Here is a 26814-nt window from a genome sequence, read left to right as displayed (position 1 = left end):
ACTCTGTGTGAGGTGAAGCATACCGATCTACAGGACCTAGTATGAGATGTCCACATGTCCACCTGCATGACACTCTGTACGAGGTGAAGCATACTGATCTACAGGATCCAATATGAGATGTCCACGTGTCCACCTGCATGACACTCTGTGCGAGGTGAAGCATACCGATCTAAAGGATCCAGTATGAGATGTCCACATGTCCACCTTCATGACACTCTGTGTGAGGTTAAGCATACTGATCTACAGGGCCCAGTATAAGATGTCCACATGTCCACCCGCATGACACTCTGTGTGAGGTGAAGCATACTGATCTACAGGATCCAGTATGAGATGTCCACATGTCCTACTGCATGGCACTCTGTGCGAGGTGAAGCATACTGATTCACAGGACCCAGTATGAGATGTCCACATGTCCACCTGCATGACACTCTGTGTGAGGTATTGCATACTGATCTACAGGATCCAGTATGAGATGTCCACATGTCCTACTGCATGACACTCTGTGTGAGGTATTGCATACTGATCTACAGGATCCAATATGAGATGTCCACGTGTCCACCTGCATGACACTCTGTGCGAGGTGAAGCATACCGATCTAAAGGATCCAGTATGAGATGTCCACATGTCCACCTTCATGACACTCTGTGTGAGGTTAAGCATACTGATCTACAGGACCCAGTATAAGATGTCCACATGTCCACCCGCATGACACTCTGTGAGAGGTGAAGCATACTGATCTACAGGATCCAGTATGAGATGTCCACATGTCCTACTGCATGGCACTCTGTGCGAGGTGAAGCATACTGATTCACAGGACCCAGTATGAGATGTCCACATGTCCACCTGCATGACACTCTGTGTGAGGTATTGCATACTGATCTACAGGACCGAGTATGAGATGTCCACATGTCCTACTGCATGACACTCTGTGTGAGGTATTGCATACTGATCTACAGGACCGAGTATGAGATGTCCACATGTCCTACTGCATGACACTCTGTGTGAGGTATTGCATACTGATCTACAGTATGAGATATCCACATGTACACCTGCATGACAATGTATGTGTAGGACAAAACACGTCTGAGCTCGAGGGTTATAATTTCATTAAAACCCTTGTACAGTACTCTCAGTTTCCATGAACCTTAGGAAACGGACGTATAATAACTCTTGCTGGCGAACATGAACTTGAAAAAGAGGACATGGCGTTTATCAGCTCCTCTGTCACCTTGTGGTTTACTCACTGCAGATACCAAGATTGCCGGCTTCGTCACCTCGGCACCATGGAGACATTACACTGTCAGCAGCCCCGCCTATCAGATTTATCCTGATTGAAAAAACATTTGACGACACTGAATATTTGTATGAGGTGTAAACAGATCCATCTGCGGTATACCCTGCATGATAAATCGTAATATTCTTCTCTGTATAAGCCATGGGAAGGTCCATACGCCATTACGCTGTTAAGAATGATCACAGAGACAAACCCTTTGTTGAAAGTGTTGAAATCATTTCCTGTTCAGCGCAACTGGCAAATGTGCTATCTGAACAGGTGGCCACAATGAGCGTCGCCACAGTGTCAATGCAACATGCGAAATGTCTATTTATGGCCATGATCTGACCCATTTTAAGAGGAAAATATCAAATCAATACCCAGATTGTTTTGTAAAATGCAGTTGGTGACATCAGCCGGACTTTTTCTGAAGATTGTGATGACACAGTGCCCAGTTTAGCATTTCAAAGTTTTCAGCATGACGTAGAGTTAAAAATACATGTTTACAGTTCACGCCTTGCGCCTTGTGACGTAACACCGAAGACGCTACCTGAGATATTACTTGATTAATCCCAGGTGTGCGAGTGACACGCCGATCTGATCAGGAACTCTACTAAAGGCAAAGTGAGAGGCAGAGCTCCACAATGTAGGTATATCCTGTTGTTGATGTAGATATTACAGGGATATAGTAACGTGTAATAATTATGAATATATAGATATGTGTCATAATACAGTGAATGAAACGTTAGAGGTCGAGTGCGATCGACTGCATGCTAATTCAGTTGGATAATTGGACCAGGGTTGTATTTGGTTTGAGTTTTGTAAACTACAATTGTGAAATATGAATACTTGCCGTATGTGCTGAACCTGTCCGAATTGTGTCTCAGATACAGGAAGTAAATGGTTGTTTTACCAGTGAATTGTATTTCCCACCTCTGCGGGAAAGCATGTCACTGAACACACATATTTACGTTTGTACAGTGTAAATACACGGCCATGTATCTGGTATTCGGGATTGACATTGTCATTAGAACAAAAGCAATATTATATATTTATCATAATTGAATATAAAAATATTATAATAAGTATGATAAAGGTTATAGCTAGCAACTATTAAACTGGTGTGTAAAATTGTATAGATCAATCGTCGTAAGCATCTTCTGTTTTCGGGTGACACTGACACGGAAGTGAGTTGAGACGAATGTGCCTGCGGCAATATTAATCACGCTGATGACGGAGAATCTGCTTGCCTCAACCATGTGGTGTTCCCTGGGGTGAAACTCACTGAACGAACGTGTAAAGGATAAATTGTTTGATAACCTAAATAGAACCAGAAAGAAACCCCCGAATCTTTAAAGGATTATATTGTTCCATCCTAACTTTTGAGGTATGAACTTGGAAGTACGAGGCATGTGTTATCAATGTGAGAGTGTTCGTGCAGTCATGGTTATGGAATGACGGTTTATATGAACTGAACCCAGTGTCAGTTGAAACATAGGGAGTGAGGAGTTCAGTTAACGCCGTTTTCAGCAATATTCCAGCAATATCACGGCGTGACGAGCCAACGTTGTAACCACTAGGCAACTTCAACGCCCCTAAAACATACGACAAGGACATATGAAGCACGATCAGATGACATCAAGGAAGTGTTGTCTCAGGAAGTGTTCTACACGTACTTCCTCAGAGGTTTATAAATATTACAGAGGTGATTTAGGATATTATCTGATTTGATCCCAGAATAACAATATAGTCTTGTTTACTCACGGCCAAATTAGGAATGCACAGTCCTGTTAATGTTTGTTTGTTGTTCAACGCCGCACTCAGCACTATTCCAGCTATATGAAGGTGGTCGATAAATCGAGTCTGGACCAGAAAAATCCAGTGATTGACATCATGAGCATCGATCTACGTAATTGAGATATGATGACATGCATTAACCAAGTCAGAGAGCCTGGCCGCCCGATCGAGCTCTTTCGACAAGCAAAGTCGTCGTTTACGGCAAGCATTGGTTGCTGAAGATCTACTCTAACTCGGATCTTCACGGGTTTGCCGTCTTGTTAATGAGATATTGCATTAAATGGCACACATATCATCACAGTGCGCTAATATTTACGATCATTGCCTGAGTTGAGGGTGTTTAACGGCGTGTTGCAGGTGCTTATTACGGTGGGATGTGGGTGGTGGGGGCAGTTGGTTTATTTTATCCCTTACAACATTTCCTCTCCAAAACCCCCAAAGCTGCAAAATTGCCTATACGGCATATCAAGGCGAAATCCACTCAGTCGTCGGAAGTAATCAGTTACTACCAGATTATATTACAGTCAGATAATTCTATCACTTACATTTCAGTAACAGCGACTTTGGTTTCAGAGTGAGATATTGTCCCAGCGATGGGGAAGCGACTACACTGTGTCATTGTGGCCATCGTGACGTCACTGAGCGGATTCCTCATCACAAGCACCGTGACAACCGTTTATAGCGGAGCGAACATTATCGGACTCGAGTTTGATGGCAGCATGTTGTCCTGGGTGCCCATCGCCATGGTGATGTCTTTTGGATTAGCAGGTATATACAAACATGGCATCATACCACGACAATATTTACATACCAGTCACTGTCCTGGGATCCTTAAAGGGCGTTGGGAAATATCATTGACTAATATGGAGAAATATACCCTTCAAACACTCCTAAAAATCCTTCCTACAAGTACAATATCTACACGGAGAGCTGAAGCTTAGTGGTTCGATCCCCGGACGCTTCATACGAAAGAACGTTGAATGATGTTACCCTGACTCGGCTTTGTAAGTCACTGGTCGGCTCGGAGTTAGTGTAATGTGTCTATCCATGTTACATTTCGACATGAGATCTCAGTGGGATAAGACTTAAGACTGGCATAAGTCCGGACAAGGACAAGCACCAACAAAAGCACACATACATGCGCCCCATTTTACCTGACCTCACCTTCCTACATCTGATATATATATCCTTCTCCCTACTTCCTCCAGCCCCCACGTGCGGTGTGATTGCCACTGTGCACGGACCCAGACTGGTCAGCCTTGTCGGAGGGGTAGTGGTCACTTTGAGCATGCTGGTCAGCGCCTTTGCTCAATCAGGTGTCCATGCGTTTATTACCTTCGGGATCATCACAGGTATGTCAGTTCTCATACATGTATATCGTCACTAAATGCATCACTGGTATATATCGTCACTAAATGCATCACTGGTATATATCGTCACTAAATGCATCACTGGTATATATCGTCACTAAATGCATCACTGGTCTGTATGTATTCTTGAGGTAAACAAGTTGAAGTATGAAAAGCTTCTTACCAGTCATGCACTTGTGTGGAAGATAAGTATCGTAACGTCTGTAGTATTGTAACGTCTGTGGTGTTTACTTTGAGCCTTGATGCACCCGATATATATACTAATTACTATCTCATATGTCACAACCCTACTATCAAAAACAAAGAGGAAAATATATAAGCCATCTGGAATACTCTGAACTATACCACTGAGAACTCAATAAACAATTTGTTTTTCACAGGTATTGGGTGCAGCCTAGTCTATATCGGCATCTACGAATCAGTTAAGACAATGTTCACTACAAACAGAAACATTGTGTTTGGCATCGTTGGATGCATCAGCTTCTGTGGCTACTTCACAAAGCCCCTGACACAGAACGTTCTTGAGGTGTACCATTGGCGGGGGACATTGCTCATCTTCACGGGGGTACTGATGAACATTATCCCCCTCTCCTGCCTCCTCCCTAGCGCTGAACGCAGAAACGATAACCCTCAACCCAGTATCACGCAAGGAGGCCTCATCAATGACATGAACAGAAGGCCAATAGTTCGCAACTCTTGGGCACAGAAACCCAATGGGATCAGACTATCAACGAGACGGGACTCGGAAGATTTAGAAACTTTGTGGAACGAGGGGCCTGATGAACCACGTGCTTTCTTAAAAGGAAGCAGGATACTTGACATGATGAAGATCTGGAGAAAGACAGGTTACTTCGCCCTCTTATTTGCCACCATGCTGTATGGATATGGCGTGTCTGTCGTCCTCATGCATATCCAAGGATATGTCATCGCAAGAAGCTTTACTGCCAACCCAGGTTCTGAGTTGCTGCTTATTGTGTTGGGTGTGAGTGTCTGTGTGTGGAACCTACTTCAGGGAGTTGTTACCAACTACTTGCTTGACCCTGTGTACTGGTACGTGATGCTTGCTACAGTGGGTGGGCTGATAACGTTCGTGTTCATCATCCCCCTGCCTTTAAGCATAATATTCGTTTATGCAGCACTAGTTGGAATAAGCTTTGCAGGAACAGGAAGGGAGATAACTGCATCCATCATCATCAACCTTGCAGGAGAAGACAACTTTGCCTTCCCCTTTGGAATAAATGTATTTGTGTCAACAATGGCGATGTCAATAGCTTCACCGTCGACGGGTATGTATATAGTAAAACTATTGAAAACAGTAGTAAGTAAGCACTGTATTTCTCAAATGTTTTTCATTACTTATGACCAGCAGACGTAATTCAAAATTATCATATCATTTTTATTAGTTTCAACACAATCAGTAAATACACTAACGTGTTTTTGGTTCATCGATCACTTGATTGTTTGGTTTGTTTACAGACCGCCGTGCATGTCTCGAGCACTGCTGTGCGGCATTAGGCAATAAATACTTACTTTTTATGCAATGTGTGTGAATGGCGGGTGATGACGGTAGGACAGGACATCCTTACCCTTTCGCGAACACCTGGTGTCATCACTGACTTTCAATTGGTCCATTCATATATATTTCACAGCTCTTTTGCCTTTTGCACCAAATGGAATCTGTTTCGGCGGATAATCTAGACTTGTTATTCTGTTGCATTGATGGTTTATATAAAAAGTTATATCTCGACATGTGTGTGGGAGGAAAGCTTAAAAACGCTAAAATATTTACCAAATAATTATAGGTATACCACGGTTGCCTTATGGTGCACGAAAACATGCATTTAGCAGTAAGTGACATTTGTAAGTTTTTTGCATGCCTTATTCTTCTTTGTTTTATGCTACAATAATTGCCGATACAGCGTTAATCAAGATATATACCACCCTGTAGTTATTCCCTAATGTAACATATTCATGCTGAGCTATTGGGGTCACGTCAGTAAAGCGTTTGAGGACTCACAAGGACATGCTATGTACATATATATACCTGTGTTGTGTTGTCAACAAGTAGGTCGATCTCAATCGATTGCACACACTCACTGCACTCTTCACCACACATGTTACAATATACAGCATAGAAGTTGACATAGTGTGGCTACCAGGAGCAACACTAGTGGTAAAATACACAGACGTGGCTGGGCATGTCCAAACTAAAATAGATCCTATCTCAGCAAATAGGTTAATGGTTTATTGTAAAGATCTCGTTGAATATTTCACAATAAATATGTAAGTGTCAGTTTGTTGTTTAACGGAGCACTCAGCAGATCCAGCCATGCGGCGTAATAATCGAATTTGGGACAGATACACCAGTGATTGATTTCATGAGCAACGATATACGCCGCTGAGATACCATAACATGCATCAACCAAGTCTGTGAGCATGACCATCCGATCCTGTTTGTCGCCTCTTACGACAGGCATGAGTTGCAGAAGACAATTCCAACCCGGATCTTCACGGGGGCTGTCTGTAAGTTAGTGGGCTTGGTTTATTGCAATAACACCAAAGCATGTCAGCTTAACATTGGAGGGAAGCCCTTCAAATGCATTCATAGACACCTGAACTGGTTGTTGGCAAAGGGAATATAGTACGGTGTATAGGAATAAATTCCAGCATCCTTGCTGACGACTTGAATAACAATAATAATAATGATAATGATGATACTAACCATTCGGAAATAAAATATAATGTAATGGAATAAAGCACTGCAGGGAGAATAAACCATGAAAGGCACAGTCCCGAGTGGTGTATTTACCCTGCAGTGTTTTATTGTACGTAAACAACGACCACGAACGAGATACCAACCTTTGGGGCAGTCTCTGGGGGCACGGGTGGCCCAGTCGTCTAAGGCGCCGTGATTCGCTGTGCAGAGTTGCGTCCCTCTGGCACGCCAGAAACCTATGATTATGGGTTCGAATCCCGGTTGGCCCCAATTATGTTTCTAGGTTTGTCAGCACCATACCCGTGCTCGTGGGTTTCACCGAAGTGGTAAACGTCTTGACCTGTATCACTTTGGGCTTTCCTCCCACATTAAGCTGACACGCCGTGATATAATTGGAATGCTGTTAAAAGCGGCGTTAAACCCAACTCACTCACTCACTCATTGTACAGTCTCTTTAAATATGTTCATAAAAAGTACACGCTTTAAAATATCAACCTGCACCCTAAAAAAAATAACCTCGTCCAATTTACGACGTGATCAGTTGCGAGCGCATGTTCGAATCTCTGGAAATGACGTCATGATAGAACATTGTTTTACACACACACACACACACACACACACACACACACACACACACACACACACACACACACACACACACACACACATGTGTATACTAGTATATACATGCTACTCTACATGTAATAGCTAGGGACGTAGCATTTGAAATTTCTCAATTTCTCACCCACACAAGTAATACAACACGTCTGCATGAAAATCAGTGAATGACAGTGGCTAACTATTCATCACATTCTGTGTCCTACACTTCCTTCATCACAACCCAATATGTTGCACAAACAGATGCAAATACAAAGGACTTTCTTGATGTTAACATCCTCTGTTCCAGGCTGGATTCTGAAGAAGGCACATTCATACAAGCCTGTGTTTGCAATTGCTGCAGTTGCCATGGCGATGGCGGCCATCATCGTTTTCCTGTTACAGAAGAAACTAAAGAAAACTTCTATTCAGCTTGAAAGGTCGCGTCGTCGGGCTTTGTCTGGTGACGAGACTGGGTATGTTTGTTGTTTTGTATCTCCAGTTGAATATGACAAATATGATTAGAATATTTCTAACACCGCGCTTAAATAGCTTGAGTGCATTCATGTAACAAGTTAGACATCGCCAGTTCTGTGTGATAAATGCTACTGGGAATGCCATTTCATTTGTTCACGTCACTTCTGCAGTAACTGTTATATTATTGGATGTTTTGTATCGGCAAGAAAAACTTTCTGTTTTCACTTACATTGTGTGAATTGCTGATGCAGCTGGTAGCGCAGGACATACTTATTACCCTTTTCGCGAACATGTCATCACTGATTTTCAGTGGTATGCTCATATAATTTTCAAAACTATTGTGCCCTTTGTGCCCAATGGAATCTGTTTTGGCGGATAATCTAGACTGGTTGTCCCCTTGCATTGACAATTTACATTTACTTTGGTTTCAGCATGGTGCATGTAACATCACTCTGATGAAGCGTTCCTCTTGATGCTTAGATCCGCCTCTTGGTGCTAAGATACGTCTCTTCCTGGCACAAGACCCGTCCTGATCTTGGCCCACTTGACACCGAAACAGAGTAATTACACTGTCCACGGGAGATTTGACAAACCGTCGGGGTGGATGTGTTCCTCCCAAGTGAAGAAAACGTAGCTAGGAGATAACAAGGGATGGTTTCACAACTGGACCGTAAATAGCGTTCTGGACCAGGACCAGTTGTTTTGACACCGGGGAACGTTTACAATAGTGTTGAGACTAGGAGAAAGAGCTTTGACCCCATTGTGACTCTGCAACACGTTCTATTGTCATGAACGTTACTTGAACCAGTAGTTTTTATAATGAGTTTCACCTCGACAATAAACTGTGAAGTTGATAGCCAAGATGTGTGTGAAACACATTTGTGACGATCTAATTCTGTTTGTTGACTAATATGTTGTAACATGATACCATCTGTTGGTGCGGTAGTTAAGTAGGCTTGTCCCGTAAGCTGTGAGCCGTCCACTGTTTATTAATGCCTAAAATATTTTTTTGTCCTAACAGGATCGGTTTCCTCCGTTGCAATGTAGTAATAGACACGACTGTGTTATTTGTAAGTTGCATGTCCCATATTGAAGTCTGTATCTGTACTAACTATAAACAGATCAAACCGTACACAAACAGGCAATACTTGAAGGATCTGAAACTGCGATTCTGCAAGAAGCCTTTTTATTACGGCTAACAAAAGGGAACTACATACATTTCGTAGAAATGTCTACAACATTTGACAATATACATGATCAACTGTACACTTTTGACAATACACATGTACATGTTTTTATCCACTGTAGATGTTTTCTGCCACTGATGATGTCCGCTGTTGACTTTGTGTATGCGATATGGGAAATGTTTTCCTTTTTCATAAAAAAATATTCTTGCCATTTTGAAGTTTGTCTTGAGATTACTCTACAATCTGGCTATTGTCCTACTAATCAGCAAAACAGTCACTAGCTATAACTCCTGTATAAGTACCAATTAAAATATTCTTTATCCATTCAAGAAACACAACAATTCCGGCCTGGTACTAACAGTTTAAAGAGAACCTGTTGACAGGACATTGGTACATGACAATAACGTTCGGGTGGGTCTTGCTAATTTCACAAGGGCATGGATCCTTTATTGCAATAAAGGAGGGATAATGACAATGATATATCCAGAAAATCCATGACAGAGACCACGTTATGCACGCGTGCGTGTACCCGATGTAACATGTTCACGTGTCTGTTCACCTCAGAGTAAACTGTCATCAATATAATAGTACATCATATTGCCCACGCAACACGTTATCATCATCGTCCATTCGGTTGTTGTTCTATTCTCTGAACCGCCCCTCGCAGTGTCGGTAGCACAATGCTGGCATCCACCCACTGACTTCATCAGCTCACTCATCCACCGTCCGCGTGACAACAACTCCACAGTGACAAATAAGACAACAAATGCCACTTTGGTTTAAGCTGGCCTTGAATTATATATTTTTCTAAATCTGCCAAAACTAGCTTATCTGTTATATGTTTGAAAGAAATAATGAGGAAATGCACTGTACAATTCCTTGTTACAACATACCTATGTCTATGTATATGTACTTATCAGAGATAGGAATATATGTGTAGCCGATGTGACACCTGAAAAGCTTTGAAACTATGCCAGCTACATCACCCATCGTTGAAATCAAGTATGTCCACAGAACGTCATGGTCGTAGTGTCCGAAGAGAAAATAGCTATACATTGGTTTCAGTGTTCGTTTTGATCGATCTTTTATGTCAATCGAAGAAATTTGGTAGACACGTTCCTATGTCATTGCCATTATTATAACAATAATATTTTGACTTAGTACCATAAGTAAAAAGTCAAATCCCATGGCAGTATCATGAATATTGTATTAGATGGCCTGTAACCCCAGTCAAGATCCCATACACAAAAGCCTTCTGGGGACTGTCTACATCTGTCTAAAGTCAGTTTGAAGATCGTATTTAATCACACATTTAATGTTCAGCATATGGTTATTCGAAACTGCTCTTAACTTTTCTTGACAGTAGTTTTTGCCAAAAGCTAAACATATAACAGTTGAAAACATAAAAGCTTGCCTGTTGGCCTTTGAATATGTGGTTGGTTGAATTGAGCAGTGATCATCAATCCTCTTTTGTTCGCCAAACTGGCGCCTCACATAGGCTATGGTATCTTTACTGAGTGTCACCAATCAGGGATATAGTATATAGAATTTGGCGATACGTAGTGTTAAACAGCAAGTCGGCAATGTAGCTACTACCGGGCCTGCTGAGCTAACCAGGTGCCCGTGTGTGGATGTCTCCGCTGACCTCTCGTTACTCGTGGTGACCAGTGGTCAAGGGGTGACAGCTTGCGGATGTTCCGCATCAGTGACCATGTCAATACTTCCTCGTTCTCCTTGGTAAGAGTTGGTTAGGTTAAATGTAATAGATTCAGATTGGGACTATGAGTCAGTTTGAGCGTCGTATTATCTGAGTATCAGGTGGTTATAATGTGTGATGTTTTTTTATTGTTTTTCATCCTACGTGACGGGGTTGCTGGTTGTTCATGCTATTCGCGGCTGCTTACCTGGTTATTTACAGGGTGCTGAAATCCAGCTAACGTATTACTGACCGCCGCAGGAAAATAATATTCATTCACTATATTATTAGTTATGGTGTCTTTAGTTGCCAATATTTTTGCCAATATTTTTCTGCTTACCTAATATGACAACGTATACGGCAACTAAAGACACTAAAACGTATTTATTAGGCCGAAAAGTTTACACTAATTGGTATATCAATAGCTATGTCAAAATGAAAACCTGACACTTACAACCGGTACCGACGACAGGACCAGTACATATGTTTCCGATACAGTGCTTTAATGTAAACATTAACGTTAACAATGGAATATATAAAGCATTAAATGCGAACGTTCAAACAAGTATTATAGCTCAAATGGATAAAGGGAGAAGAAGAAGAAGAAGTCTATTGGGTATCAAAGGCCGCATGCCCAAGAGTTCAAGACATGAGATAAATCTTTGCACATGGACAGGTGGGACAACTGTTCTACTATCTCAATACAATATGTATGATACATTATACAGGCAGATTTCTTTTTAGATATATAGCAATATTTTTAATGAGCTTAACATATTTTGTTGCTACTAGTTGATTAAGTTTTGCTCGTGATGAATACTGATAATAGTAGCTTGGGATGTAGAGCTTTCTGTTTTCCATATAAAATGGACAAACTAAAAGGAAATGGTATTCATCTTCAGTTATATTATAATTACATTTCTTGCACTTAAGTAAATCAGTATTGACTTTGTCATTGTAACGAAAGTGTTGAATAACCAACTTATGGCACAAACATCGGAATTTAAATAATATGCGGATAAGATCCTTGTTTGGACATAACTCCATAACATATTTCTCTGGGTCAAGTACAGACTTTTATGTAGAATAATGGTTTAGAAATGATGAAGACATAATTTTAGTATGCCAATTCTGAATATCTGTGTCTTTACATCTTTGCTTTAAAACATTGTAACAAATTTGATATGCTGCCTCACTCCTGTGCGATTTCATCCTGTGATTTCAACATGTCATGACATGCTTTTGGGTATCGACAGCTATCCATATACAACAGCCTGCACCAATACTTTATACAACGACTACAATTATTAACACATAAGAAGGTTCTACCTACTTCGCCTAGTACAGCATTGGTTGATACTTTTTTATTAACACATAAATATCGTTTAAAGTAAAAACTCTGATTTTTTCAATATTTTCACGCGAAGTGTAACCCCAAGTTTCCGAACCATATAACAATATGGAAGCTATTTTACTTTGATAAGATAATAATAGGAAACGAAGCCTTTCTGGCTTGTAGTGCTAATGTTTCACACGCGTTTGACCAAATTAATCTTGATGTGAAGACAATACCTAGATATTTAAAGTGGGATAGTACTTTCATATGTTTACCACCATAAGTCCATTTTTCTGAATTTCTCAGGTATCCGCCATTTCTGAATACAACAATACAAGACTTCCCCAAGTTAAATTCAAGGCTCCATTTGTTACAATAACCTTTTAACACATCAAGTTTTCTTTGTAGGCCTTTGTCATCAATCAATGTTACGTCATCTGCTAATAATAGCAGTATGATATCGTTTAGTCCATCTCTTACGCAAACACCTCTCAATCCGCATTTCGTCATTTCATCTACAAGCTCATTCATAAAAAAATAGAAATAAAACAGTACTCAACATACATCCCTGGCGAATTCCACATGATGTTGTAAATATTTCAGTTTTCAAATGTCCGATTCTAACACAAGCTGCGACCTTGTCATACATATCTTTTAGAATTCTAAACATTTTCCCACCTTTCATAAGAAGTACATACAATAGTGTATTTCTGTCAACAAAGTCAAATGCTTTACGAAACTCTATGAGAGCTGGATAGAATCTGTGTTTGGGTTTTCTCAAATACTTTTGACATAAAGATATACGTAACGATAAGGTAATACGTTCTGACAGATTATCCATACAGTTACAATAAGTACATTCATCATCGTGGTGTGTCATATAACCATTGACAGTTGCATCAAGTCCATCACTGCTGTTACAACGAGTCGGGTCTAGTAAATCCTTAAAATAAATAAACCACTTCTCTGTCGAGATATGTATCTTCTCATTACAGTTCTGCAGTAGTGCTTTTATTTTAAACAAAAACCTCTTACAATCGCCATCTGCAACTGTTGTGCGAATTTCGTCCGAGATCGTATTGTTTGAAATGTTGGCACTTCTCTTTGCACAAAAGGCGGAAGTGTTTCTTAGACTGAATATACCTAGTCAAATTATCATTTGTTCGACATCTCCGAAACGTGTTTAGACGACGATCTTTGGTTCTTTTTTTCTTCTTGTATAAGAAACAGTTAAAGATGGTTGGCTAATGACCCAATGTTTTGTCAAATTATCATTTGTTCTACATCTCCGAAATGGATAAAATTATCATAAGAATGCCCGAATGTTATCAGAAATCTGCGGGCCACTGTAACTTGATAGCGATCCGCTTTTCCATAACGACGGGCTACTATCCATATTCTATTGCTATGTGACGTCATATGCGTCACGTTTATCGTTGTGACCTCATCGTATATTATGTTCTATGACGTTGCTACTTGTAACTCAATGCCCTCCGTTGTAAACTTTATTTCTATATTTTTATTAATAAAGTCACGAACGCGGTTTCTTCAGAAATTAATGTCTTTGCACATCACAATTAATGATATTAAAACACAAAACCGTGTCGCACAACGAATTTCAGTACCAGAATCTTCATTTGAAATATGTGAGGTGGGTGTTGGAAAATCCAAAATGGCTGTTACTGACGGTATACGCTCTCATATTAGGCCAGTAACAACCATCTTAGTAGTTCTGTTCTCTGATTGGTCAATCTCACTTTGAGGCATAACAAAGCTGAATGCTCAGTGAGTGTAGGAGTGTACATTTCATTGAGATATGTGTCAAACTACGCCTACTCTACCTACCCCTTGTAGGTGTCCCCGCATGTCGTAAATAAATGTCAGCGGATATCGGCAAACGTCATTTTAATATATTTCCATTTCCCGTACCAACGGGAAATTGTCTGTAATCATCTTGTCTAAATTATTAAAATAGATGTGTTTTCAATCTATGAGTCCGTGTTAATTGCGACTATTAAAACTATTATCTCCCACGGAATCCTAGGAAGTGCGCAGGTCGTAATTCATGAATGGTTTAAGTTTGAGGCAAGGCTGCCAAATCTCAGTGATCCTTGCAGTGTTCAGAGATCAGAGTGAGTATTTTGTTGTCTTCTGCTCTACTTGGAAGGAAACATAAGTGAATGTATTATCATATGGTTAGTTGTACACACCCATTCGAATATAACACAGCCATATGAATGATATCTGCATCTTCGATGTTACATCACTGTATACCTCATTATTGGACTTATGTAGCATCCTTGCGATGTTTAGACACAGGTTCCTATCCATCAAAACAGTATCAACCTAGTGTCTTATCCGTATATGTGTGTACGGTATCATGTCACCAGTATGTCTACATACAACTGAATGCTGCATAGGTACAGTGCTTATATTATTCTACCTTTATCTACCACGTTCGTGTTGACATGGTAATCTTTATTCTGGCATTTTGGAATCTATATTCTGTCTAGCGTCACCTTTATTTCTGTAGCATGGTATCAACATCATTCCATCTTATACGAACATAGATGTAGTGTCTGGGGAAATAAGTGGCCCAGTGCTGAAAGGCGCCAAAATTCACTTTGCAGAGTAACAGCCAAAAGGCGTGGCAAGATCCGGTGTTCGTGAGTTCGAATCCCAGATTATTCCATACTGTGCAAAGCTGCATTAGAACCAGGTCACTACATCATGCCATCTCTCTAAGTGTATGCTGTTTTCATGATGTTATCCCATCCCCTGGTGTATGATATATACACCATGTCATCTTTGCACAAAGTGTATGGTACTGGAGATATATACATGTACATGATGTCCTTGTGCGTAGTGTATATAGCATCTTGTCTCCTTGTTTATAACACATACAGTATATCACCGTCGCTCCTAGCATATCCACAGTACCTCATGGCATATCCCCTCCTAGTGTATTTACAGTACCTCATGGCATATCCCTTCCTTGTGTATTTACAGTACCTCATGGCATATCCCTTCCCTGTGTATGGATAATACCTCATGTCATATCCCTTCCCTGTGTATGGACAGCACCTCATGGCATATCCCTTCCCTGTGTACGGACAGTACCTCATGGCATACCCCCTCCCTGTGTATGGACAGTACCTCATGGCATATCCCTTCCCTGTGTATGGACAATACCTCATGGCATATCCCCTCCTAGTGTATGGACAGTACCTCATGGCATATCCCCTCCTAGTGTATGGACAGTACCTCATTGCATATCCCATCCTTGTGTATGGACAGTACCTCATGGCATATCCCATCCTAGTGTATGGACAGTACCTCATGGCATATCCCCTCCCTGTGTATGGACAATACCTCATTGCATATCCCCTCCTTATGTATTAACAGTTCCTCATGGCATATCCCCTCCCCGTGTATTGACAGAACCTCATGGCATATCCCCTCCTTATGTATTAACAGTTCCTCATGGCATATCCCCTCCCCGTGTATTGACAGAACCTAATGGCATATCCCCTCCTTATGTATTAACAGTTCCTCATGGCATATCCCCTCCCTGTGTATTGACAGCACCTCATGGCATATCCCTTCCCTGTGTATTGACAGTACCTCATGGCATATCCCCTCCCTGTGCATTGACAGTATCTCATGGCATATCCCCTCCTTGTGTATGGACATTACTTCATGGCATATCCCCTCCTACCTTGTGTACGGTGTAGTGTCCTGTTTGTTACATAATGATATATGAGAGTGAAAGTTAGCAGTTGGATATACAACTAATGATAGGATGAGGATCAGTTACTGCGATGTAGCTTCTTACATGTTACCACGCTATCAAGTCACATACTATCTTGTCATAAGCTGCATGATTATCAGTGTCTCCAATTGTTAATGTGCAATATGTATGCTGTGTCCTCAGGATGAAAGACATTCTCTTCCGGACATCACTGCTGGTGCTGATGACGATTGCATCTGGCGTCCCACTACACTTCAATGCCTACGAGGTGTGTGAGTCTCGCTGCATGAGCAGCTTCGACATGTGCACCAGCCTCCGGGGATGTGAAGACATCGTCGACTTTTCGTCCCGCTACACCTGTCAGGAGCCCTGCTTCAATGACGGCGAAACATGTGTTGGAAAATGCGGACAGGATCATCTGTAACCAACCTTGTTACACGCAGCATTACAGAGCTCGACCCATGTATGCTACGCAGCAAGACTGAACACTCACGTTGTAGGAAAGCGCGGACATATGCCGCGGTTGTACCACCTTAACATTACTGCCTATAATGCTAGTACCAATGTATGCCATAAGTTATTTAATAATCTGTGTAAACCCTTTGACACATTGTTGATCAGGTGTTTGGATGACTTGCCATTTTGTTTCAATCCACAGAAAGAAATCACTGTCAGTGCATGTACAGTTCAACGTAAATGACAAGGCAATGTGACAGTGTAAAGTATAATAGTATGAACATACCTTAAGCCTTCTTTTATTCTGAACGAGACAAATTATTTCCAAATATATTATATACATGTAAAACCATTTGAACCCATCAAATACATCTTAAATAAATTTGTTCGTGTGATTTAACACCTTATTATTACTTGTTGTAAACAGACTGCGAAGTTTACAAAAGCTGTGTTAACGATGGTTTAACCACAAGGCTTAGTCTTTTCGCTAACACCGGGCTTCCCTGTTTCCACCACTTGGCTTCCCTGCAATGCTTTCACCACTAGGCTTCCCTGGAATGTTTTCATCACTTGGCTTCCCTACAATGTTTTCACCACTTGGCTTCCCTGGAATGTTTTCATCACTTGGCTTCCCTACAATGTTTTCACCACTTGGCTTCCCTGGAATGTTTTCATCACTTGGCTTCCCTACAATGTTTTAGCCACTTGGCTTCCCTGCAATATTTTCACCGCTAGGCTTCCCTAAAATGTTTTATCCACTTGGCTTCCCTGTAATGTTTTCACCGCTAGGCTTCCCTACAATATTTTCACCACTTGGCGTCCCTACAATGTTTTCATCACTTGGCTTCCCTGGAATGTTTTCATCACTTGGCTTCCCTGGAATGTTTTATCCACTTGGCTTCCCTACAATATTTTCATAACTTGGCTTCCCTGTAATGTTTTCACCAATTGGCTTCCCTGTAATGTTTTCACCAATTGGCTTCCCTACAATGTTTTCACCACTTGGCTTCCCTGCAATGTTTTATCCACTTGGCTTCCCTAAAATGTTTTCACCGCTAGGCTTCCCTGTAATGTTTTCACCACTTGGCTTCCCTACAATGTTTTCACCAATTGGCTTCCCTGCAATGTTTTCACCGCTAGGCTTCCCTAAAATGTTTTCATCACTTGGCTTCCCTGGAATGTTTTCACCACTTGGCTTCCCTAAAATGTTTTATCCACTTGGCTTCCCTGTAATGTTTTCACCGCTAGGCTTCCCTAAAATGTTTTCATAACTTGGCTTCCCTGGAATGTTTTCACCACTTGGCTTCCCTGTAATGTTTTCAACGCTAGGCTCCCCTGCAATGTTTTCATAACTTGGCTTCCTTGCAATGTTTTCACCACTTGGCTTTCCTGCAATGTTTTCACCACAAGACTTCCTGTCCAGATGAGGCCTTCAGAGACTCTCATGACCAAGTCTTGACGACCTAGGAACTATCAACTGGGACATAAATGAATGTTTTTTGTCATTATAATGTCGCAGCTGAAGTGTGCTGGACAGTTTCAGATTTGATGACACTAGTCATTCATTGATCCCTCGAAGTAGAATATATACTTTTCATATTTGTCCTGACCGGATTATTTTTATCGAGAGCTGACCTGCAACATTTCTGTTCGCTCGAATATTTATTGTTGTGAGTGAGTGAGTTAGCGGCGCAACAGTAAGCGAGGAGTTGTCTCCCTTGTATAAGAACAGCCTTATGTGTTAACTGAAGGCATATGCGCTCGCCCACGGTCACGCTTTGTGATTTCGATACGAGCAAAAGGCCCTGTGTCCTTCAAACAGGATCCCATTCAACATACCAACAATCACCTAGTCAAGAGGACTGTCTCGATAAAGTATTTCGTAGCCGCATGCGGTCATATCATGCATATTGTATGTTTAATGCAGGACGGAAAGCAGCTCTGACCCGTACGATCTCGCAATGCAGATTGACACACCAGTCAATATGAATAGCTCATGCATGTGATTGTAGACGTATTGCACATTCCTCAATGAACAGGTTGAATAAGTACAGGGACACCCTGTGTAGTGCTTATTGACAGTATTACTCATGCTTTCTAATTTAACGGTTTGGTTACAGCCCTTATCACATGAACGTTTCATTGGCAAGTCATAGGATCTGTATCAACCTGTTTGCAGACAATTAATTACCATTTCTTAATCCGGAAAAGGAAGAATCTAAATTTCAAGATGCAAGAAAAAATGGAAAGACTTACAAAAGTACACCGAATAAGACAACACAACTCTAAGAAGCAACAATGTAATCTTTGTGGCAGGCAATTTCTTGTTTTTTCACAGGTCTGAAGCATAACAATTTTTCTCGACAATTCTCAGTGGTACATAAATGTATTTTTTCCACTTTGCATTTAACGCAGAACTAAATGAAAACACAAATCAAATACATGTAAATGTGGTACAATATGACACGGTCTTATAACACAACTAACTACCCGTAGCTCTCTGATATAACTACAGGAATATATTCCGGGTGGTAATAGTTGTAGTAGTAGTAGTAGTAGTAGTAGTAGTAGTCGTAGTAGTAGTCGTAGTAGTAGTAGTCGTAATAGAGGTGGTGGTTGTAGTAGTAGTGGTAGTAGTAGTGTTAACAGCTGTAATAGTAGAGGTGGTGATGGTAGTGGTGGTATTTGTAGTAGTAGTAGTAGTTGTAGTAGTTATGATGGTGGTGGTATTATTATTGTTGTTATTAGTAGTAGTAGTGGTATTATTATTATTATTATTTGTAGTAGTATTAGTATTAGTAGTAGTAGCAGCAGCAGCAGCAGCAGTAGTAGTAGTAGTAGTAGTAGTAGTAGCAGCAGCAGCAGCAGCAGCAGCAGTAGTAGTAGTAGTAGTAGTATTAGTATTAGTATTAGTATTAGTATTAGTAGTAGTAGTAGCAGCAGCAGCAGCAGTAGTAGTAGTAGTAGTAGTAGTAGTAGAAGTAGTAGTAGTAGTAGTAGTAGTAGTAGAAGTAGTAGTAGTAGTAGTAGTAGTAGCAGCAGCAGCAGCAGCAGCAGCAGCAGTAGTAGTAGTAGTAGTAGTAGTAGTAGTAGTAGCAGCAGCAGCAGCAGCAGCAGCAGTAGTAGTAGTAGTAGCAGCAGCAGCAGCAGCAGCAGCAGCAGCAGTAGTAGTAGTAGTAGTAGTAGAAGTAGTAGTAGTAGTAGTAGTAGTAGTAGAAGTAGTAGGAGTAGTAGTAGCAGCAGCAGCAGCAGTAGTAGTAGAAGTAGTAGTAGTAGTAGTAGCAGCAGCAGCAGCAGCAGCAGCAGCAGCAGCAGCAGCAGTAGTAGTAGTAGTAGTAGCAGAAGTAGTACAAGGTAGACAGAATTTTATGGATAACATTAACAGTATTAACGAAGTTGTCCATAAAATTGTGTCTACCTTGTCATCCGTTAACTTCTAAGTAATCCCTATCAAACAAGTTAGAGGTAGTGGTAGTTGTAGTAGTAGAACGAGAAGTTGTAGTAGTAGTGGTAGTAGTAGTAGAGGTGGTGGTAGTAGTAGTGGTCATGGAGTCATATGTGATTTTACGGCAGTATTAACTGAGTCAATCGCTAGACAATACAATGTTGATACATAACATTCATTTGTATAGAAAACAAAGTTATGTTAAACAGTCCTTTGCTAACTGTTTGGCATATTAACACAACTAACAATGTTTTGACAAAGCTAAGCATCAATCTACACCTGGCACATTTTACACAAGAATAACTAGCTCACGAATTATTTTTATTGATGAACGTTCAATTCATTTCCAGAGTGTATTCTCTCTCGTCCTCAATTTCCTCGCTGCTGTCACGGCTATTTTGACTAACCACTGACGCATATCGATATGAACGACATGTGTAAGGTCACTGAGCGACAATTCAACGTTTTCATCGACGGCATTGTCAGGTGATGCCATTGCGAACGCTAGTTATCTACCAAACACTACAGAAACAGTGATCTGCAAGTCATCTTTCCATTATGACGTCACGTCGCGTGATGACAACTTTGCGCATTAACTCTCGGTACGAGTAGGTTGTAACGTTTATGGTAACAAATATTGCATTTGGAAGTTTTTCCTTCAATACACTTGTTTCAATATGCTTTATAAATGATTTAATCCCATATTTATAGTTTACTGTAAATCTCCTTTAGGGGCTTAAACAAGGACTGGTCTGCTCGGAGTCAGTATGCCGTGTCTGAGTAGGGTATTCATGTTAACTGCGGCATGGTATCTCAGTGAGCTAGCACTATAAAATCGGCATAAATGCAGACGAGTACGCATTAGTCGGAGAGCGCACGTTAAATCTACAAAATAAGTAAGTAAGTAAGTAAGTAAGACGAGTACAAGCAGCCACATACAGACACGTGCATGCACGTCTCTTTAAAAGTGCAATAACCTTGAACGCGACGTTAAACCACAATTAATCCCAACTTTTATTAGGTGACATAGAGTTGTCGTCCTTTCACAGTTTACCACAAGAGGGCTCTGGCACTTGTTTATATTTGTCCTAAAGCTTATAGACAAGATACATAGTCTTCAACAGGTAAGAACACCCTTTACCCGACTCTTCTAATGTACTGTACCCCTTGACTTGTGAAACACTGTAATGTAATGGGTAAGACGCCCGACTAATGCCCACGATGTATGCAGATATATGGTACTTGATTCTTACGTTTTACTTCCTGGTCTCGGCCCAGAGAGGCATATATAATCTCAGGCTTGACGTCAGCTCTTAAAGTAGAAGTGTATATTTTGAAAACGGCCCATGTAATATGTTGTTCTCCCTGATATATATATGTACAAAACCTTAATTCCATTTCGATAGAGCACACGACTATTTACACAACGGTATAGTACATTTGATATCTATAATGAACGTATATTCAGTTATGGTGTTTAACATCAATATTCTGAATGACAACGCCAATGCCCTTAGTGATCGTGTTGGTCTTACAGACGATTTCGAAATAGGTGTCATTTTTGGCAAATAGGGTTTTCCTGGTAGAAATCTTTATAGCATGAGCTGCCTTATTTCTACCTGGCCTGACACAAAGTAAACGTTCTTCTAAGATTGTTAACGAAACATGAATTTACGTATCTTTCTATTTGTGATATATTTTCAAAACGCTGTCTCCCTAGCATATACATATGTTTCATGTGTTTTTTTTAATTTGGCATTTTTGACAAACCTAGGCCTGTTTCTAGTATAACAAGAACAATAGGGTGAGCCGTCATACATAGTTACCCTATTGTTGTGGTAACGCCCTATTGTGGCAACTCTTAAAATGTAAATAATAACAAGTGAATAACTACCCTTATCTGATTCAATAAAGAACAAGTACAAGGGGCATTACCCCGGTGTAGGTACCAGTGTCTTCTGCGAACCATATTGCTGTTGATTAAAAGTGTCAATGCAAAACAATAGCCAGTCTAAATTATTGGCCGAAACAGATTCCATTTGGTGTTAAGGGCACAATAGCTGTGAATTTTATAAGAATGGACCACTGAAAAGAGATGACACGAAAAGCGTATGAATACATACATACATGTAACTGAATAAGTAGTTTAGCATATGTTCCATTCGTCGGGAAGTGACGTGGTTCATTGTGCAGAACGTCAAACATCGTCTACAACCCACGTACTGTTGTTACATGTCTGTAGATTGTTCCCTCTTACAGATACTGAACAAAGTCAAGGAAACGGAAGACAAGCCAGCATTTAAAACCATGGAACAGATGGAACAAGTAAGAATCACGAACATTAGTCCTTCATGTATATAGTTTGGTGCGTGTGTAGAGGTAGGGTAGGGTAGGGTAGGGTAGGGTAGGGTAGGGTAGGGTAGGGTAGGGTAGGGTAGGGTAGGCAAGGCTTATTAAACTTGAACATTCTGAGGGGTACCAACTAAGAGACGGATGATGTCATATTCATGGAAATTATATTTTGCCTCAGATTTTTACGTCAGAAATCGTTTGAAGACATGAAAAATAATTCCAATACCTCTTCCAGCATATCAAATGTGTGTGTGTGTGTGTGTGTGTGTGTGTGTGTGTGTGTGTGTGTGTGTGTGTGTGTGTGTGTGTGTGTGTGCGTGTGTGTGTTTGTTTGTGTGTGTGTGTGTGTGTGTTACTTGATACGAAACCGAGGCTTGGTGGACAGTAATACTCCCCTTAATGCCAATAGTCCACTTAACCCCACACCCCAAACAAATATCGTGTGGTGTTTACGTTTTTAATCTATAATAGGCAATGGTCATAGTTAGGATCAGGGGATCCAGGGTTCTTTAAAGGGTTCATATTTAAAATCCTTGACATCATAGAATTCCTTATCTCATATTATCAATAAGGATAGAATGATCGTGTGTCATATAATGACGTCATCAATTGTTCATGACGTCATACATTGATTTCAGTACGAAATCTTAACAATACTAGGCTGCCTGCATTGTATTTGCTCTGTAGGATTGACATTTCCAAAAACACCAATGAGGAATGTATAGTAACCTACTCGGAAATATGGAAACTCTGTCCCTCGAGAATTAATGATGAAAGGTTCGCGACTTCCACAATGCATTCATTCGGGACATATAAATCCGAAATTCCTCGCAGCCCTTTGTTATTCTTTAAATCGTATTCAGATAACCATGACTTTTGTTTCTGGCAGGTTAACAATCCTGGGAACAGTGCCAGAGTGGGTGAACAGAAACATGTCGACTCGCCGCAGAAACTCACTAATGAAGCACGTTTACAATTAATACATCTTTTGAACGAGACCTTACTGCATACTGCACATTGCAAAGATCCAGCATGCACTATTCTAAAATGCAAAAAGATGAAGAAAGTTATCGGACACACAAAGTCGTGTGAAAGGAAGCGGACCGGTAGCTGTTCGATCTGCAGACAGCTTATTGCACTGTGTTGTCTCCATGCTAAACGATGTAACGAAACACTCTGTTCGGTTTCCTTTTGTGAGAGGCTGAAACTTAAGATGCGGCAGAGGAGAATAGAAGAAAGATTACGACAAGTCCGGCGACAGCGAGGTAAAGCGCCTGCAGCATAGTGTGAGGCAGTCTTTACGTAGTCAGCAAACTACTGAACATCACAGCACTGTCCGGTACCACTGCAGATAGTTTCATGCTTTGTGACATTGATACAAGTCCTCACCACACAACCTATGTCAGGTGTCAGAATCAGTTCTCACTGGTTAGAACTCCACCTTCTTTATGGTGAGTGGGTGCGTAAATATCTTACAGTTATTCGCGGCTCCGTATTGTGAGATGTCTTTGTTAACTTTATATCTATCCATATTTATGACCTGTTATATATATTGTAAATAGTCCATGGACGTATACCAGATATCGTTTTGTGTATAACCGTGCATATGTAATTTTCTATTGGCACTTTCCCTTTTATATATTCTACCGTCCGTCTGTGAACTTTTCAAGATTGCATATGCGTTTTTGTATCTAGAACTCACTAGGGCTGTATGTTTCTAGAGCAGATTTTAACGGGACATTGGCAAGCAAGGCATTGCTGGGTACGATACTGCTGTATTATTGAGATACCCGTATCTAGAATTCATCTCTGGTGTTTGGGGGAAATGCAACCCGAATCTCATCGATCAATCTGTACAACTCGACAAACAACGATTAACGGAACAAGGTGGATATTTCATGGGACAAACGGATGACTGAGGAATTGTGAAGATTCTATAATTCACAAAAATGAGATCTTTCGTTTTGAAAAAGCCTGGCAAAACAACGCCGAGTGTTTTAACAATCTTTATATATATGTGAACTCTGTTGTCGAATGTATTAATCGATAATACGTCAGACATCACCTTTAGCCTTAGTTCCAAATCAAAGATCGCTGTGTACGTAACACGGAGATCTTGACATATGCTGGTGCTCTAGTGGTACGATGCTATGTGTATGGATGAAGGAACATGTCTGTTATTGTTATCACTGGAGTTCTGTTACATCATATGGTGTGGTGATGAGGTGACATAGAGATGTGATGTGACAAAGTAAAACCCTTTCTTGATTGCTTGCTGAACTGAGTTATACCTTACATTTTAATAACCAAGTTACCGTAGTTCGAAACATTAATTTGTTAAAGTATGAATTACAAGTACACACCCGTGAAGGTCCTAGTTAGAATAGGTGCTCAGCAGGTGTACATGTCAATAATGGTCATTCACACTGACGCTGCTGTAACTGTTATTTTCATTTAGTTTTAACATTATTCTATTCCACAATAAACTATTGAAAATGAAAACTATCTACTGTGATCTTGTTTTCTGCTAACACATTTATTCGTGGTTGTCACGATCCTGCCACCTCAGACAGTGTTGCTAAACCAAACCAATATCAGTCCCAGCCAGCCATTACTCAAACAGTAAGCCGAATCAACCTATCAGTGTCCTGTATCAGACTCGGAGACACATGGAAAGTATCCAAACAAACAAAGGATATGACGAATTCATACAAACAAAACATACATCCCTGTAAAATATCAGACTCGTTAACTCACGTGAAAAAGGTTGTGGACTGTTAAAGAGTCTCCGACAATCCCACATCTGACGTTCTTTTTTCACCTGTAAGTGGTATGAAATCAACAAACACAATTCCGAATTATCAGCAACACCTACATGTACCACTGACAAAGAAAGCATTAATCTGTCCCCGTTAGGAATTTGCTTCACTTTGGGATATCTAAATAATGTGGCGAAATATTTCCTTGTTTTTCAGAGATCATAAAGTACACATACAAAGTCCGACTGTTATGGGAACACAGTTAACACAAACATATCCAGGTGTCTTGAAGTGTGACCCTGTATCGCCCACGTGTCTAGACATTGTGATTTATGTCCCGTCAATTCAATTAACAACGTAACAGCACAGGGGACATGTCCTCTATATCATACCCATTGTAAACTTTGACCAGCTATAAACTGTTGTTATTGGTGATCTACCCAGCAACGGCCTCGCAAGAAGCTATGCTTTATAACACCTGTTCAGCATATGACCGCCTCTTCCTTGTTATTTCCCGTTATACCTACTCCACAGATGTGTGTTTCCCGTTATACCTACTCCACAGATGTGTGTTTCCCGTTATACCTACTCCACACATGTGTGTTTCCCGTTATACCTACTCCACAGATGTGTGTTTACGATCAGATGGGCAACTCGGGAGCCTAGGACCAGTCCGACTTATTGGACTCAACACTTTCTTGTTCATCGAATTCAGTATAATTGTAAACGTCGTTCGGTATTTGATCTAAAGAGAAGATTCGTATTGATAAAGCATTGGGATGTTGTCAAACCGTAAGCCTGACACGCGCCAGCCTGATGTGATACACACAGTGCACATTATCCAAGTATAGATTCGCGAGGCGTGTCTTTTATGTAGGTCAATGCAACAGGTGGCACAACATGTGTATTAACTAGATACGCCTGTTTATCTAAAGGATCGACCAGTCGATATTCTGAAGGTGTGTGTGTGTGTGTGTGTGTGTGTGTGTGTGCGTGCGTGCGTGCGTGCGTGTATGAGGTGTGTGTATGGTTGTGTGTGGTGTGTGGTGTGTGGTTGTGGTGTGTGTGCGTGCCTGTGGTGTGTGTGAGGTGCGTGTGAGTGCGTGTGGGTGTGGTGTGTGTGTGGTGTGCGTGCCTGTGGTGTGTGTGAGTGCGTGTGCGTGTGGTATGTGTGTGGTATAAGTGTGGTGCGCGTGCGTTAGGCGTTTGTGTGCGTGCGTGCGTGTGGTGTGTGTGTAGTGTGTGTGAGGTGTGTGTGTGTGTGTTGGGACTTTGTATCGCGATAAGATATTATTTCAGCTACAGCTACAAACCAGATTTTTTTTATTTAAAACATTGCACATTCCACAATGAACACGTTTAAGAAATACAGGGACCGGACACCCTGTGTCGTGTTTGTTGACAGTATCAGTCATGCAACAACCATGCAACAATGTACTTTTCGTGGCAGGCGATTGCTTTTTTTCAACAGTTGGAAGCATAATCATTGTTATCAAGAAATTTACGGGACAAATTATTTTTCGATAAAATCCCAGCCCCCTACATAAATACATACGTGTTCAGGGACTGACCCTCATTAGAAATTCGGGGGTGGGTGGATCT

At 40.8% G+C, this 26814-nt stretch overlaps 1 protein-coding gene and 1 long non-coding RNA gene across 4 annotated transcripts; both read left to right on the top strand.

Moving 5' to 3' along the window:
* The first annotated feature begins 1685 nt into the window (after window positions 1–1685).
* Window positions 1686–9584, top strand: LOC139447608 (monocarboxylate transporter 12-like). 3 transcript variants are annotated; one of them, XM_071229014.1, is made up of 6 exons: window positions 1686–1919; window positions 3644–3838; window positions 4279–4422; window positions 4821–5726; window positions 8064–8229; window positions 8662–9584. In XM_071229014.1, exons 2-6 carry the CDS (start codon window positions 3664–3666, stop codon window positions 8684–8686), a joined length of 1416 nt encoding a protein of 471 aa, XP_071085115.1. In that variant the 5' UTR covers window positions 1686–1919; window positions 3644–3663; the 3' UTR covers window positions 8687–9584. The 3 variants fall into 3 exon arrangements, with proteins under 3 accessions (XP_071085115.1, XP_071085116.1, XP_071085117.1); XM_071229015.1 differs by having other exon boundaries at window positions 3623–3838; XM_071229016.1 differs by lacking the exon at window positions 1686–1919 and adding an exon at window positions 2543–2569.
* An 11565-nt stretch (window positions 9585–21149) lies between these two features.
* LOC139447744 (uncharacterized) lies at window positions 21150–24927 on the top strand. Its single transcript, XR_011652044.1, has 3 exons — window positions 21150–21225; window positions 22361–22426; window positions 23343–24927. It is a non-coding gene; the product is annotated as an uncharacterized lncRNA (long non-coding RNA).
* The last annotated feature ends 1887 nt before the right edge of the window (window positions 24928–26814 follow it).

The sequence above is a fragment of the Haliotis cracherodii genome, unplaced genomic scaffold (genome assembly GCF_022045235.1).
Source record: "Haliotis cracherodii isolate W230 unplaced genomic scaffold, xgHalCrac1.p SCAF_7, whole genome shotgun sequence".
NCBI lineage: Eukaryota > Metazoa > Mollusca > Gastropoda > Lepetellida > Haliotidae > Haliotis > Haliotis cracherodii.
The sequence above is the reverse complement of the archived record's forward strand: the minus strand, read 5'-3'. Positions and strand labels throughout refer to the sequence as shown.